General features: G+C 38.7%; 1 protein-coding gene across 2 annotated transcripts in view; it reads right to left on the bottom strand.

Annotated features, from left to right (window-relative positions):
• Nucleotides 1-3,381: 3,381 nt before the first annotated feature.
• KPNA3 (karyopherin subunit alpha 3) overlaps nt 3,382-15,969 on the bottom strand; it is a 101,525-nt gene continuing 88,937 nt past the window's right edge. For both annotated transcript variants that reach the window (XM_064270162.1, XM_064270161.1), the window contains 5 exons: nt 13,489-13,593; nt 13,323-13,394; nt 13,006-13,168; nt 10,522-10,616; nt 3,382-9,808 (listed from right to left, as the gene is read on the bottom strand). In XM_064270162.1, coding sequence (XP_064126232.1) covers nt 9,710-9,808; nt 10,522-10,616; nt 13,006-13,168; nt 13,323-13,394; nt 13,489-13,593 — 534 coding nt within the window. In that variant the 3' untranslated portion in view covers nt 3,382-9,709. The remainder of the gene's footprint in view (nt 9,809-10,521; nt 10,617-13,005; nt 13,169-13,322; nt 13,395-13,488; nt 13,594-15,969) is intronic.

Below are 15,969 nucleotides of genomic sequence, written 5' to 3' on the forward strand. Positions count from 1 at the left end.
AAAACCCTATGAAGCAGTTCTACTCCACTTGGAGTCACCATGAGTCAGAACCAACTCAATGGCAATGGGTTTGGTTTGGAGCTACTATCGTCGCCGTCAAGATCTGTTCAAGAAAACTTCATCTCTGAATGAATACCAGCATTTGCTTTTTCATATCTACACCCAAATAGCTGAGCATCTTTGGAGGAAGTTAAACAGTAAGGCAGACTGGAGGCACCGTTAACTTTTATGATCACTAGTTTCAAATGGATCCGCAACACGACTGAAATCCAAGTTTTCCTGGTTAATTTCTTTTCAGTACTTTTCTCATCTGCGTTCTCTTCAAGCATCTAGCGTCCTCACCTCCCATCAGTCTTAGTGGATGCCCCTACTTCCTATTTTATGGAGGGAGAGAAAAAAACAAAAAACACCACCACACAAATTGCCTCCTCTTCTTTCTTCTAAGTCTACAACGCCTTCACCTCATCCCATTTACCTCTGCTGTTACAATAAAATTGCCACACCTTCTAAGTGGACAACTGGATGTCTAAGTAGGTATCTCAAACCAAACATGATAAAAACAGAACAGTTTCCACACACATACCCCTAAACTTGGTGCTTCCGCAGCCTTCCACTCTCGGTAAATGGCACCATTTGTCTATGCATCTGCCCAGGCTTTGATCTCACCTCCCCTGAGACCCGAGATCCCATCTGTCTTAGCTACCTAGTGCTGCTGCTGTTAACACATTCTATGAGTGGGTGCCTTTAAAAAATAGGGATTTATTTTCTCACAGTTCTGGAGGCTAAAAGTCCAAATCAAGGCCTCGGCTGTATGGATTTCTTCCTTGTCAGTAGCCATGGGTGTTCCTTTGTTCTTGGCTTGTAGGCGATCAGCACATGGCATCTGTCTCCCACCGTGTGTGTCTGTGTGTCTGTTCTGTTCTTTTTATAGCTCAGATGTGATTAGGTTTAGGACCCTCTCTGCAGTGGTACAGCCTCATTAACATAAAAGAAAACCCTATTTCCAAACGGGATCACATCTACAGGTAGAAGGGCCAGGGATTCAACATTATCTTGGGGCGGGGTGGGTGGTGGCGGGGGGAACCTAATTCAGGCTGTAACGCCGTCATCCATTAGCCAGACCTTAAGCTCTAACCTCATGGTGTGGATCACCATCTCCAGTACCACAGTCCATCATCAGCTCTTGCCTGGAAAACAGTCTAACTGGGTTTCTGCATCCACTCCTTGTCTCTTCCCCCGTTCTCCACTCTGCAGCAAGCCGGATCTTTTTAAAGGATACACCTGATCTCTGCAGCTTCCCACTGTAATTGGAATAAAATTCAAACTCTTCTTGGTGGCCTACAAGGTCCTTTACAATCAGGCCCTCTCCCCTCCCGCAACAACGCTCACCTATTCTGCAGAGAAGCCAGGCTTGTTCCTCCCTCAGGACTTCTCACTTGCTAGTTCCCCTCCCCCAGATCTTCAGAGGACTACCCTCTGCATCATTCACAAAGGTCATCTCCTCAGAAAGGCTTTTCCTGACCACTGTTTATAAAGAACAGGACTCCTCCCACCCGTAGTAACTCGTTATACCATTTTCTACATAGCAGAAGTTTTCTTATTCCTTTACAAATTTATTGCTAGTCTTTTGCCACTAGAATGTAAGTTCCACAGGACTAGGGGTTGTCTGCCTTGTTTACTGCTGTTTGCGCCTGGCACCTATTAGAGTTTTTTTTTTTTTTTAATTAGAGTCTGGCAAATACTAGTTGTTGGTGGCGCAGTGGTTAAGTGTTTGGCTGCTAATCAAAAGGTCAGCAGTTGGAATCCACCAGACACTTCTTGGAAACACTATTGACTTGATGGCACCGGGTTTGGTTTTGGTTAGGTTGCTCAATTAAATAACGGCTGAGTGAAGGAGTATGGCCACTCCTGGCCCCTATGCTCTGGATTCTCTCCTACAACCTAAAGAACTGATTGTTCTTCTCTTGTATATTCAATGTCTTTCTCAACTGGATTTTCCCCATGTCATCCTTTAGCCACCATCCTCCCCTCCTCCCCTTCAGAGCAAATATAAACTGAATGAAAAAACTAAGCAGATTGACTGTCTCCATTTCCTGTTCTCCTGCTCCTCTGTCCAACTGCTGATTTCTGTCCTCATTACCACACTATACAGGTGAGTCTTACTAAGGTGACTCACTAAACCCAAAGGACATTTCCATGGAGTCAATTCTGACTCATAGAGACCCTATAGGGCAGAATAGAACTGCCCCATTGGGTTTCCAAGGAGCAGTTGGTGGATTTGAACTGCTGACCTTTTGGTTAACTGCCAAATGCTTAACCACTGCGGCACCAGGACTCACTGGGCAGTGAAATCTTTTTTCCCTTGGTTTTCGGAGAGAACACACGGATTTTCTATCTTCCTAGCCATTCTTTCCGTCTCCTTTGCAAGCTCATTCACCACCACACCACTGAATGTTGAAACGCCCTAACACTCAACCCTAGGCCCCGTTCTCACTCCAAACACCAGACCCAGGCAGTCTCATCCTGACCTCCTGCTTTAATGACCATCAAATAGGCAAGAGCACTCAAATCCCCAGCCCAGACCTCTATATTTCCTTCTACCCTGTGTGAGTCATTTGGATGTTCATCTCTACAAAACCCCAGCCGCACTCATCACCCTCACCCCCAATCTGATTCTGTCTTGTGTTATTTCCTTACCTCATTTCCACTCATCTAACTTCCGTTCATGAGTTAGAACTCAGAAACCTAGAACTCATCCTGGGTGCCTCCCTCTGCTTCAAACACACATGGAAGGCAGTGCTAACTCCTGCTTCAGTTGGGAAGCATCTTTTGATGCCACGCTTCATGGGCCGAGTGGTTTCACCGCCTCTTGCTTCAATGCTTCACACTGCAACCAGTGAAAACTTACTAAGCACGAATCTTACATCACCCCTCTTACTGACTGGCATGTGATCTGTAAGGCAGTGAGGTCTGGCCTCCACCTATCAATTCAGTGCTCCCCCTCCATAATCCTTCTATCTTTGATCTAGCTGTACTCACTCTTTCACTCCCTGGAACTCCCCATGGTGCCTCCCATATGGCCTTTGTACCTACGGTTCCTTCTGCCAGAAAGCTTTTCCGGTCAATTTGCCTAATTAGTTTCTGCTTTTTCTTCATCCCCATCAGTTGTGTAACTTTGGGAAAAGTTAACATCTGCCTGATAACAGAACTTCCTTCACAGATCTGAGGGGATTGAGCTGGTCCTTCTCAGTACTTATGACACTTAGTAAGGACTGTGTCAGCCCAGTGATCACCTTCCTAACGAGGCCCATTCCTCTCCTATCTACTTTATGTCATCATGTACCTCTTTCTGCTGACATTTGTTGTAGCTTTTCTTTTACATTTATTTCTGTAAACTTTTTTTTTTTTTTTTTAATAGTATCGTGTGCCCTAGAGTACCTGGCATGGAATAGGGTGATCAGTAAGCACTTGAACGGATGTTTCTAGAGGCTTAGTCAAAGTTCTTACTTCTAAAAGACTGAACACACGGAAAGAATAGATAACAGAATCTGATCTGATTATGAGGAAAACCGGGCTGAAATACAGTGAAACCTGTAAGCTGGAACTTGACGGGACTGCCTTGTTTTTCCAGGTCTAGCAAGTTTTCGGCCATTGATAGGGTGCAGTCTCACCACTTTTCTATTGCTCGTTTTAGTGGAAAACATTTCCTCCTCACACAGATTCCGGTACTGCAAAAAATGGGCTGCAACAACAGGTTCGGGCGTAACGACGATTGTGAAGATGGCGCAGGGCCGGTTAGGGTTTCGTTCTGTTGTGCACATGGTCGCTATGAGTCGGAATTGATTCGACGGCACCTAACAACAGCAACTGCAATATGAAATTTATAAATTCTTATATTCAGATTTGAAAAGTGCAACGGCATAAGTACAGGTCAAAGAGAGCCGATGTGAAGGGGAGCTGGAGGCTTTTACTTGAATGACAAATCTAGTATGATTAAGCTGGTAAGATAACTGAAATAATCTCCCCCACATTCATGGAACTGTGTCTAGATAATGGAACATTCCCATTGCATTGCACCCTGATACTAGTCATAGCACACACTTTCTTCTTGGGGTCCTTGGAGTGCATCAAGCTGGCAGGAAATAGGTTCAGGGAACCACTCCATAAGCAGAGTGGTTGAAGTACATGGGGCTGTTCAGACTGAAGAAGGGAACTGATAAAAAGGGATTAGTCTCTTCTGCTCTCTGGAGACAACAAAAAAGTCTATGCCCCGTCAAAAACACTAAATTTACAATGATGGTCATTTAAGAGGATGATTTTTGTTCGATATTAAAAAAGGACTTTGTAATAGCTTAAGCGATCAAACAGTAGGAGAAATTTTTCTGAGTTACTCTGCCAGGAATATTTTCATAAGATGGCCTGCCTCAAAAATCAGATTTTATCTTAAAAACATTATAGAAAATGTGTATTTTGCTGTTAAGTGTAGGGCTGTATCACCATGAGGCTGTTTTACTCACCATCAAGTGAAATAGCTGTCCTTTGGCACAAAACCCCACATCCTTGGTACCACCGTTTCAGAAAAGAGAAATTAAGAAGGTTGATGGCAATTTGTTAGGGAAGAGGGATGTTGCGGAAGAGATTCTCCTGCAGGGAGCACCTCCTGTATAGCACGGCTCAGCCATAGCTCTTCTGCTTTTAATCATTTCCAATACATGTCTACTGAACATCTAGAGTCCTGTGCTTAATCCAAAGGAATCTAAATCATGAACCACTTGGAATGGTGTAGATCTAGTCCTGAAGAACTTATCTTTTCAAAGTCTCAGTCCCACTATATCCAAGAAGCATTTTACTGTTTCCCTTCTCTGAACTTTGTTCTCATCTATTTCTACTTATTAAACTTAGAACACGTTCCTGCTAGTAGCAAAAACCGTTCTTTGAAGAACAGCCTGTCTCATCTACTGTTGTATTCTCCACCGTCCTCCGTCTGCTGCCCTATACTATTCACAAACGTGTAGATATTCTCAATTTTAAAACTAGTTAGCTAGTTTTTGCTATATGATTTAAACTAGTTTTATACTGCCTGTTTTCACTATTATTTAATTAATGGACCATCCATTAAATTAAAAAAATAAATAAATAAAATGGCTTCGTTTTCCCATCCAGACGTGCAGTTTCCTGAGGATGGGGCTAATCTCTCACAACGCTTCAAGAACTGGTTTTCAAACTATGGTATGATTTCCTGGTCCAATGCTCGCTTTCCTCAGAGAACTAAGAGACCAACTAAAAATGTCTGAAAAACACTGCCACAGGGAAGCGTTGAGCAGATGGGTAAAATCTCATTTATAGGTAATTTCATGTTTTTCACCCAACCCTATTATGTATCCAAAGAATAATTCTAAGAGGGTAAACAGTTAACCATATTCTCATTTCTACTCTAAGCCATTTGCAATAGATGGGCCCCAGTACTACCACTAGCTCCCACAGACGGTGACCTGGGAAACGGTTAGGCTCTGATTTCTCCTAAAACAGCAAATGAAGAAAAGATAGTTTGTCTCCTCTTTCTTTTTATCCTATGCATCTCAGGAAAGCCTAGAATTGTTCACACAACAAAACGTCATCTGAGTGGAGACGTTTTCCTCAGGAATTGAGGCCAGTTGTTCTCAACCAGGGGAGACTTTGCCCTCCCCCTCCCCGGGAACATTTGGCAATATACAGAGACATTTTTAGCTGTCATGACTGGGGGGAGGAGGGGTGCAACTGGCATCTAGTGGGTAGAGGCCAGGGATGCCACTAAGCATCCGACATGCACAGGAGAGATCCCCCACCAAAAAGAACTATCTGGCCTACAATGTCAGCAGTGCAGGGTTTAAGAAACCCTGATTTAAAGTTAGCACAGGGATTTTATGGGCAAATAAAGAGGCTGAGGATGTGACTATGGCTGCATTCCTACATCCCTTTCCCCAAATACTTTCTCTTGATATATATATATATATGTTTTTTGTTGTTGTTATGATGCTTTAAGTGAAAGTTTACAAATCAAGTCAGTCTCTCATACAAAAATTTATATACACCTTGCAAAATACTCCTAGTTGCTCTCACCCTAATGACACAGCACACTCCTCTCCACCCTCTATTTCTGTGTTCATTTGGCCAACTTCTGTCCCTCTCTGCCTTCTCATCTCCCCTCCAGACAGGAGCTGCCCACATAGTCTCAGGTGTCTACTTGAGCCAAGAAGCTCACCCCTCACCAGTGTGATTTTCTGTCTTATAGTCCAGTCTAATCCCTGTCTGAAAAGTTGGCTTTGGGGATGGTTCCCTTGGGCTAACAGAAAGTCTGGGGACCATGACCTCTGGGGTCCTTCTAGTCTCAGTCAGATCATTAAGTCTGGTCTTTTTATGAGAATTTGAGGTCTGCATCCCAGTGCTCTCCTGCTCCATCAGGGTATAGAGTATTTTCTGAGACTCATTCTATCTCTGTTTTTCAGCTGACTGATTCAAGTACATTTATATGGTAGGTCACGCAGAACACTCCCTGGGTTATAATGCCTCCCTACTCATAGCTTAATGTACAGAAATTATACTCCCTTTCCCCAAATGGATCAACTAGGGTTAGAAAAATTAGTAACAATGACCCCAAGACAACTCTCAGCAATTAATCCCCTGAAAAGGATGACATTTCTGAAGGAAATTCTGGCAAGATTATATAGGAGTACTATCACATTTATTATATGCTGATTTTTTCAAAAATAATTTGAAGTAGCATTATATAAAAGTAAAAATGTTTGTATACTTAAAAGTTTAGCTCCTCCTTTGTTGTTTCAATTAATTTGAGATTTCACTTTGAGCCACAATTTTTATCTAACAGGCTAAAGCTTGCAGGTTTCAATTATGATCTTTCATAGCTACATGTTTTCAAGGGTTAGACAAGACTTAAGGTCTTTTTTGTTTTTTGTTTGATGAAAGTCATAACCACACCACCTTTCAAATAAATGGCCCTTTTTTAGGGTACAGTATTTAAGACTGAGACTCTGCACTACTTATTTGTTATAAGATACTCCTTAAGCTAGCAGTGCTATTGGTCATCCAGGTGCTGCGATAGTGGGAAAGGAGATATTAACACACAATGGAAGGCTGATTCATGATTCACCTCCTTTGTAGGTGATATGTGAAAAATAACTCCAAATTTAAATTTAACCACACAAAAGCAAAACTAAGCAATTACGTTTTTTTGAAATAAGTCCTTCACTGTTTTATCATATTTGATAGCAGCTTTTTTTTATTGGTTACAAAACCTAAGCCCATATACAAAATTAGGAACACATTTAGATGCCTCTTTTGAAAGAACGTTTTAGTCTTTAACTGAGTTTAAAAAAAAATAAAAACAATGCAATTTTTAAACACTGTTTTGAAAACTTAAAAGTGCAGCAATATAGTTTCCTTTATCTACGAAATGGTGTAATTCCAATTCAAAACCTGGTAAGGTCACAACAAATTGCATCAAGCCAATGCATACGCAGGGGTCTGCACTACTTGATGCTATTGTTCATTTAAATGTTAGTTTGCACTTAGAACACAAGAGGAAATAGCAATTGTTCACAGGAGAGGCCCGATTTTAATCTCAATGTGTGCAAAATTTGAAAGGTAACTGTCAGTGAGTATGAAGAGTCCAGAAGTAACTCAACTGGAAGGGGTACAATTCACAATATCGAGAAGATTTGGACTTTAAGGGTTTCACCGAAGTTTGTGACCTTAATTAGATTTGATTTTGTTATTCCTACTTTTAGTGAATGCCACACAGTTTCAAAAATTTAGACTATAGCGCCCGAATAGGATGCAGTTACCGTATGAAGCTTTAACTCAAAATCTGGATAACGAAAAAAAGGCACAATGAACTTCAACTCAATTTTATGTGCACAAGAGTTGAAAAATCTGAGCCACCTTAAAGAGAAATTGATTCTAAAATTTATAAAACCTATAAATAATCAGAGGCCAAACCACTATATTAAAACAGATTCTCTAGCAAGTAAAAATCTTGCAGTTTAAACATACGCTTGTATCCACTTTAGATACAAGACAAAACTCACTCTTTAAAGTGGCTCCACCTTGGCAGATACATATAGTTTTAATGAACGCACACCTGCTATGTGTTGTTTATCAGTGAAAAAAACCCCAGCTGATTCACGAAGCTCTGATGGCATCTGTCTCATCTTCATCACAGTAAATACACCCCCCACTGGATAACTACATTAGTTTGGACTTTCTATCCTTTCACATCAATGCATTGGGAAATTATACCCAGTAAACAATAGCAACAAAACCATTTTTGTGACAGCACAAATTATTCTGTTTTAAAATTTTCAAATCCATATTCTTTCATTAATAACTGGGTCAGACAATTTTACCAAAAGCAATGACTTTACATAGTAATACCAGATATTGCAGAATTATTTAAAGATCACTGAAAATCAGGTTTATGTTAAACAACTGCAGATTATTCCTCTACACAGATCCTTGTCTGAATGTTTTAATATGTGAATATGCATTTAGAATAGGATCTGAATTAACGCTTCCAATACTCAAGAAAATGAAGTCTTATGACACTTCTAAATAGTTGCTGGTTTGTTGCCAACCACATTATCAAAAGCACTGGTTACTAAGTAAAAAATAGTTTAAGACTAAAATTACAGTAAACATGAAAGCTCCACAGTTTAAACCCAACGTAAATCAACCATATCCAATTATCAATTTAAAACAAAAATATTAACTCCTGAAAGCTGAAAGCAAGATTTTTTTTTTTTTTTTTAAACATCACCAATGGGTGTTTTAGACCTTTTCCCCCCTTTTATAGTTAGGGACTCTTGCTTTCACCTTACACAGAAGTTCAAGTCCATAACAGGTTGCAGCTCAGGTAAAATACCATGCACAGCATTTGATTACTTCAAAACAGCAGGAACACACAGGCTGGAGTGAGTGGTCAAATGGGGCTCGCTGTTCTCAAAATTTAGGTACAATGGCGAAAGCATTACCAGCCATATCTAAAGTTCTTCCTCCAACCCTGGCTTCTGAGGCAGATAAGAAACACATCAATTACTGGTAGATGAAGTACAGTTTTTTAAAACTTATCTGTTTAATCAATAACCAAGTTTTTTTTTTTTTAATTTTTTTTAAGTTACTTATTTTGTGTGTCAGTTCCACCAATGAAAATCATTTGGCTTGTACTTTAAAATCTATTCTTCCACGTAAAGAGTATGAAAATATGTTTGTGGAGGACAATGATGGAGGCCCAGGTCAGACTGCACCTCTTTAGAGTCTTCCAGCATGTATATGCATCATACCAAAGGTTCTTGATCCACGGCGCACCATCTTCCAAAGGAGTATCAGTGCGCAGCCGACACGCCACCGTTATGGAATATTCTTAACTGTAGACTGTAGCTGTCAGCGTGTGGCACCAGGGAATGGGGAGGAAATAGGGTAGTTGAGATTGTTATGGAGAATTCTAAAACAGTTTAGGAAATCATGCATATGCATTTACAGTCCATGTTATAGTGACTTTTGGCAACTGCAAAGTGACTGAGACATGGCTTGCCTTAGAAGCATCAAAACGAAGAGGCATGTATGTTTTGGAGCCTTTGTTGTTGTTCTTGTTATTTGGTAGCCTTCTGGTGGTGCTTCATACTGAATGCGAGAGAGATGCTGCACTCAACTGAACTTAAAAATTAAATTCTTTTGTTTGAAGGTTGGCTGTTGGGTCAAAATTGTAAGTACCTCCTTGTGTGGCTTCAGGAATGAGGCTAGGGTCTTCATCGATCTATAAAAAGCAAGGAAAAAATCCTTATTATGTTATAATACCATATATACTGGTGTAAGCAGAATTAGTTTTTTTATCTTTTAGGAAAGAATTCTCTATGAATGCTTTAGTCATAAAAACATGTTTCAGTAAATATGGAAGTGTTAATTTTATTAAGAAATTTAACAATTTAAAAAGTGGACACAGACTTCAACACTGCCCCTTGTTAAGCTCTCGTAGCTGTAGATTTATTTAATCTCTATGAACATCTCCGTGGAAGAAAAATGTGGCACAGTGGTCTTCTGTCAAGATTTACAGTCTCAGAAACCCTCTGGGGCAGTTCTACTCTGTCCTACAGGGTCACTATGAGTCGGAATCAGCTCAATGGCAATGGGTTTGGTTTGGGTTTTTATATCAACATATGTATAGTTTCTATAATTACTATTTCTTCCCAGTTAATAAATTATAAATGCAACAAGAATTATTTTCACAGTTTTACTTTTAATGAATTTTCAGACATAGTATATAAGAGAACTGATTGACAGAGAACAAACAATTTTTTGTTGTTATTTGGATTTCTTAAATAACTGGAAAGATTCTATCTAAGAGAATCTGATAGAATACAGTGTAAACTTTGGTTGTACTAATGATAAAAGGAAAATTCTTAGTAATATTTACATTATGTGTAGGTTTTAATTTACATGCAAACATGCCCTATTTTAATATATACTTACATCATCACCAGAGAAATACTGATCTATGATTTCAAAGGCTAATTTATAAATATCTTCATTTTCGTGTTGCTGTAAAACTTCAATTTTTTCCAAGCCTGATAAAATAAAACAAACAAAATAGCTAAGCAGCTACTAATCAAAACTATGATCATTTTAATTATGGCAAATTAAAAGGGATTTGGAGCAGTTCCTCTCCCCCCACTCCCCAAAAATGATAGTTTGTCTAAAAAACAGCTTAAAAACCTAAGCTGCTCTGGTTGGAGACCAGCAGCCCACTAATTTCTCCCTCCTTAGAAGCCCTTTAGGTATACTGGTCCCTGAGGTAGACAATCTAAAAAATACCTGAACACTCTATTTGACAGAGGAGGGAGCCATGGCACAGAGACATAAAGGGATATATCCCCAGTTACATAGCAAGGAAGCTAGGGACAGAACTAGAACTGTGATCACCGCAGACTGCTTTTACACAACCATACTGTCTCACGTAGTAATTTTTATCTTTTTCTTGGTTTTCTCAATGCCATTACTTTTGTATAACTACAAAAGTATGTTTTAAGAAACTTAATGATTAACTGACACAAACAGAAGATAAAACTTTAAATTTGAAAAAAATTCTTTTTAGGAAATCAGTAGGGCACTTGTGTCCTATAGCCACAATGAAACTGGAAAATAATTGTTTCAGAACAGTAATCATAGAATGCCTTCATTTATATTTCCAACATACTGACTCCTGGCATCAGATATACAAGTCTACAAATTTACATCTCAATAATAAATATTATTCCTTGAAATTTCCTTTTGGCTAGGTTATTTTAAAATAGTAACTTTCTTTTCTTTATATAGTAATATAAAGTCAGAAAAATGGGAAAATAAGTGCCAAAGATAATGGATGTAAAATGCTTTAATTATAAAATGTTAATATGCATTTTTATTTTCAGTATTACTCCCATAAAAACCAAAAAACCAAACCCAGTGCTGTCGAGTCGATTCCAACTCATAGCGACCCTACAGGACAGACTAGAACTGCCCCAAAGAGTTTCCAAGGGGCGCCTGGTGGATTTGAACTGCTGACCCTTTGGTTTGCAGCCATAACACTTAACCACCATGCCACCAGGGTTTCAGAAGCAATTATGTTAATAAAAAGCCAAAGAGTTAACAATTCTGACAGTTACTCAAACTCTTCCAGTTGTTAAGAAGCGGATTAAAATGCTAATTTTAAATTATCTTAAAAAGTAAAACATCTTAAAACCAAAACAAGCACTGGATCAATACTAAGAAAGATCTGGATTTTAACTTTCCTTCTATTACTAACAACTTATGTGACCTTGAACAACGCTCAATATCTCAGGGATAATTTCTTCTTGCTAAGAAAACCCTTTTGGTCTGAATTTTCATGATGCCACAGCATTTGTTTTCTCTTTTTAAAAAAAAAAAAACCAAACTGGTAGTATAATCATCCAAATTATCAATAAAATGCAAAAAATAAAATATGACATAATGGTAAATTCATCTAAGGTTTGGCCAATTTTACATATTGAACAGGGACCTGTAAAAATAGAATTTTGAAACGTCTGCGCATATCTCATTGTCAGAGAAACAATGGTCCGGTATTTCAAATCAGAGTTCTTTCTCATATTAAAATTTCCAAGTAACTTCTGTAGTAGTAACTTAAGCATGCGGTTACAGCAAATCATTAAGAACCACTGTAAGTCAGAGAGGTGAAAGGAAACACCTAGACTCAGAAATCATTAGTCTTTTCCAACAATATGGAAGAGTTGCTGGCTGCGACCCCCGCCCCCTAGATATTTTTGGAAACACACTATGCTAATTTTTCTACAGCAACATGTGCAGGAGGACTGGCATGGGTGTGCTTGTGAGGGAGCCTTCCGGGGGAGGGCGCAGTCAGCAAACAAACAGTATTTCCCCAAGTGGGGTCTGCAGAATCACAGGAGAATAGGTATAATGTAAAAAAAGGTGTTTCAATCTCAAGAAGTTTCAGGAATGCTGGGTTAGACAAAGCGCACAAGTTTCTCTAATGCAGAGGTTCTCAGAGCTTTTAACTTGCTCTCAAACATTGTGACTTCCAGAGAAGCATTACCGTATTTTCCACGAATAATGCACCCACACGTATAATGTGCATAGCAGGCCTGGAAAATAATTCGTGAGGAGGCTGCACGGTTGGCAAAAACAAAACAAAACAAAGTGTATCCTATGCATTATCTGCATAAAAATATGGTAGTGTTTTATAAAAATCAATGTGAATCTCTAGGAGGGAACTTCAGAACCAGTTTTTGTAAACTGGACAAATGTTTTCTGGACAACCCTTCTGGAATGCTGATATAGAGAATAAAGAATAGCAACCTATTCTGATGACTTAATAGCAATGTATTCTAACAGTTTACATTTCTAATAAGTTATCCTTAAAGGAACTGATGTTTTAGAGTTCCAAGTTCAACTATATTTCTTCATTCGATTCATCCTTACCTCCACATTCTTCTATTATTTCAGCTATTGTGCTTGCTTCATCACCAGCCATTATCAGGATGTTTTTCAGACCATCTAGAACCACCTGAACAACTTGAGAATCTTTTACTGACAGCAAATTACAGAATGGTGGTATTACATTCTGTTGTACAAGGTACTCAACCTGAACAAAAGAGAAGAAATATTTTCATTTATAGAGTATCTTTTCCCCCAGAAGAACACAGTAAAGGGATTAGAAACAATCAGCAACTCCTAACCATATAAGAGTAGTGTACTTTCCAATATTAACAATCATAATAGAGTTTTTTCAAACTCACCTGATCTTTTCTGCCACTTATTGTTAAGTTGCTAATCGCCCAAGCAGCTTCTTTTTGTGTTCCAAAGTCCCCCTGGAGGTTGAGAAAGAAATCATAAAATGAATTTTTTACCCCAAAAGTCTTGTTATAATACATTAATAGACATAATGAACTCTGTATGACTGACCTTAGCAAGCTGATGAATAATCATAGGTATTAATCCAGCATCTATTACAGCTTGAACCTGTTGCTGGTTGCCTGCAGTTATGTTGGAAAGGAACCAAACTGCTTCCTATAATTGAACAAAACACAGGACACCTTTATTTGGAAAATTATATCTTTAACACTTTTATGTTTTTTTATTTTAACATACTTTACATATGCAGTAACAAAATCACCTGAGCTGTGTTAAGGAGACTGCATCTAAAAAGCGATTAGGTTATAACAAATTCCTATCTTTAAAAAAGTTATAAGGAAGCTTCCATTCATACTATTTCGGCCCCATTAACCTGGCATGTATTTCTTCAATAACATATATGCCTACTATAAGCCAGGCACCATTCTAGGCACTGCTGACACAGCAGTGAACAAAATGGACAAAAACCTTTGCTCACGGATTTACATTACTGTGCATTAAGAACAACAAAAGAACCCAAACCCATTGCCATCGAGTCAATTCTGACTCACAGTGACCCTACAGGACAGAGCAGAACTTCCCCATGGGGTTTCCAACAGCGGCTGGTAGATTTGAACTGCTGACTTTTTGGTTAGCAGCCAAGCTCTTAACCACTGTGCCATAAGCACCCTGTAAAAGGCAGGTGGTAGAAATAAATTTAAGAGTGACTTTCCTAATACTTTGTTAAAACTACTTCTAATAAAAGTGAATTTTTATTTAAAAAATACTTACAAGATACAGTCATTTAATTATTTCATAGAAATCAGCATCTAATGTCACAAATGTTAATTCCAGGAAAAGCCAGTTGAGACTAAGTATTCCTACTAGTTTTCTTTTTTATTGTGATAAAAATATATGTAGTATTTACCAATTCAACATCTTTTACCTGTACATCATTCAGTGACAATGATTATGTTCACTGTGTTGTGCAACCATGACCACTATCCATTTCCAAATTATTCCCACCACCATTAACAGAAAGTCAGTGCCCCCCAAGCAAGGACCCCCCTTTTTCCCCTTCCCTCCCACTCCTGGTAACGACTAATAACTTTGGTCTCTGTGTATGTGCCTATTTCATATAAATGGGATTGCCCTTTTGTGACTGGCTTATTTCACTCAGCATCATGTTTTCAAGATTCATTCATGTTGTAGCATATATTGAGAATTCACTTCTCTTTATGACTCAGTAATATTCCACTGTACGTAGAGACTGGTATTTTATTTATTCATCTGTTGATGGATATATCAGTCATTTCTACCTTTTGACTACTGTGAATAACGCTGCAATGAACACTGATGTGAGGTATTTCTGGTATTTTAATTTCTCAAGGGAAACACCATCATTACATACATGCTCTGGGGGTGAAAATTATGATATTTGTTTCTCCAGCAGAGGACAAAACCAATTTACCTAAGATCCAACCTTTCTTTCAATTAATTTAGGGATCTGAAGATAAGTATATTCAGGTAGTCCATAAATGAAAGATAAAAACAGTATAATTACAGCTGACTTGTTATTATTAACTATAAGAGGCTAAGGATTTAAGCAACAGTACTACAGATGTCCTGGGTTTTTTGTATCATAACTACAAAAAACAAAATACACTTAATCTAACAGATTTATTATAATTTTAGTGTCAAATGTGTATCTTCTTCCTCCTCCACCACTTAAAGAACTGATTGTAAATTCATTTTGCCATCTGTTATCGATCGAATTGTGTCCCCCCAAAATGTATGTCAACTTGGCTAGACCGTGATTCCCAGCGCTGTGTGGTTGCCCACCATTTTGTGATCTGATGTGATTATTCTATGTGCTGTAAATCCTACCTCTAGGATGTTAATGAGGCAGGATTAGAGGCAGTTATGTTAATAAGGCAGGACTCAATCTATAGGATTAGACTGTATCTTGAGTCAATCTCTTTTGAACTATAAAAGAGAGCAGGGAGCAGAGGAGGGGGACCTCATGCTACCAAGAAAAGAAGCTCTGGGAGCAGAGCACATCCTTTGGATCTGGGGTCTTTGTGCTGAGAAGCTCAACTGGGGGAAGACTGATGACAAGGACCTTTCCCCAGAACCGAAAGAGAGAGAAAGCCGTCCCCTGGAGCTGGCACCCTAAATTCAGACTTCTAGCCTCCTAGACCATGAGAGAAAAAATTTCTGTTTATTAAGGCCATCCACTTGTGGTATTTCTGTTATAGCAGCACTAGGTAACTAAGACACCATCCAACTATGGTAATATGTTAATAATTGGTGAATCTGTGTTATAGTAATTGGTTGTTCACTGTACTAATCTTGCAAATGTTTTGAAGGTTTGAAAATTTTCAAACAAATGTAGAAGAAAAAAGCAAGTTGGTAACTTCTACCTCTAGGGTCCCATTGTAGTCCCAAAGATGTAAATAACACAAATGCTCAGGGTGTAAAGTATTTGAAGCAATGGACCACTAGCTGAAGTTAAGTAGGTATCTATGTTAAAATTAATTCTATTAAACATAT

Source organism: Loxodonta africana, chromosome 17, assembly GCF_030014295.1.
Source record: "Loxodonta africana isolate mLoxAfr1 chromosome 17, mLoxAfr1.hap2, whole genome shotgun sequence".
Taxonomy (NCBI): Eukaryota; Metazoa; Chordata; class Mammalia; order Proboscidea; family Elephantidae; genus Loxodonta; species Loxodonta africana.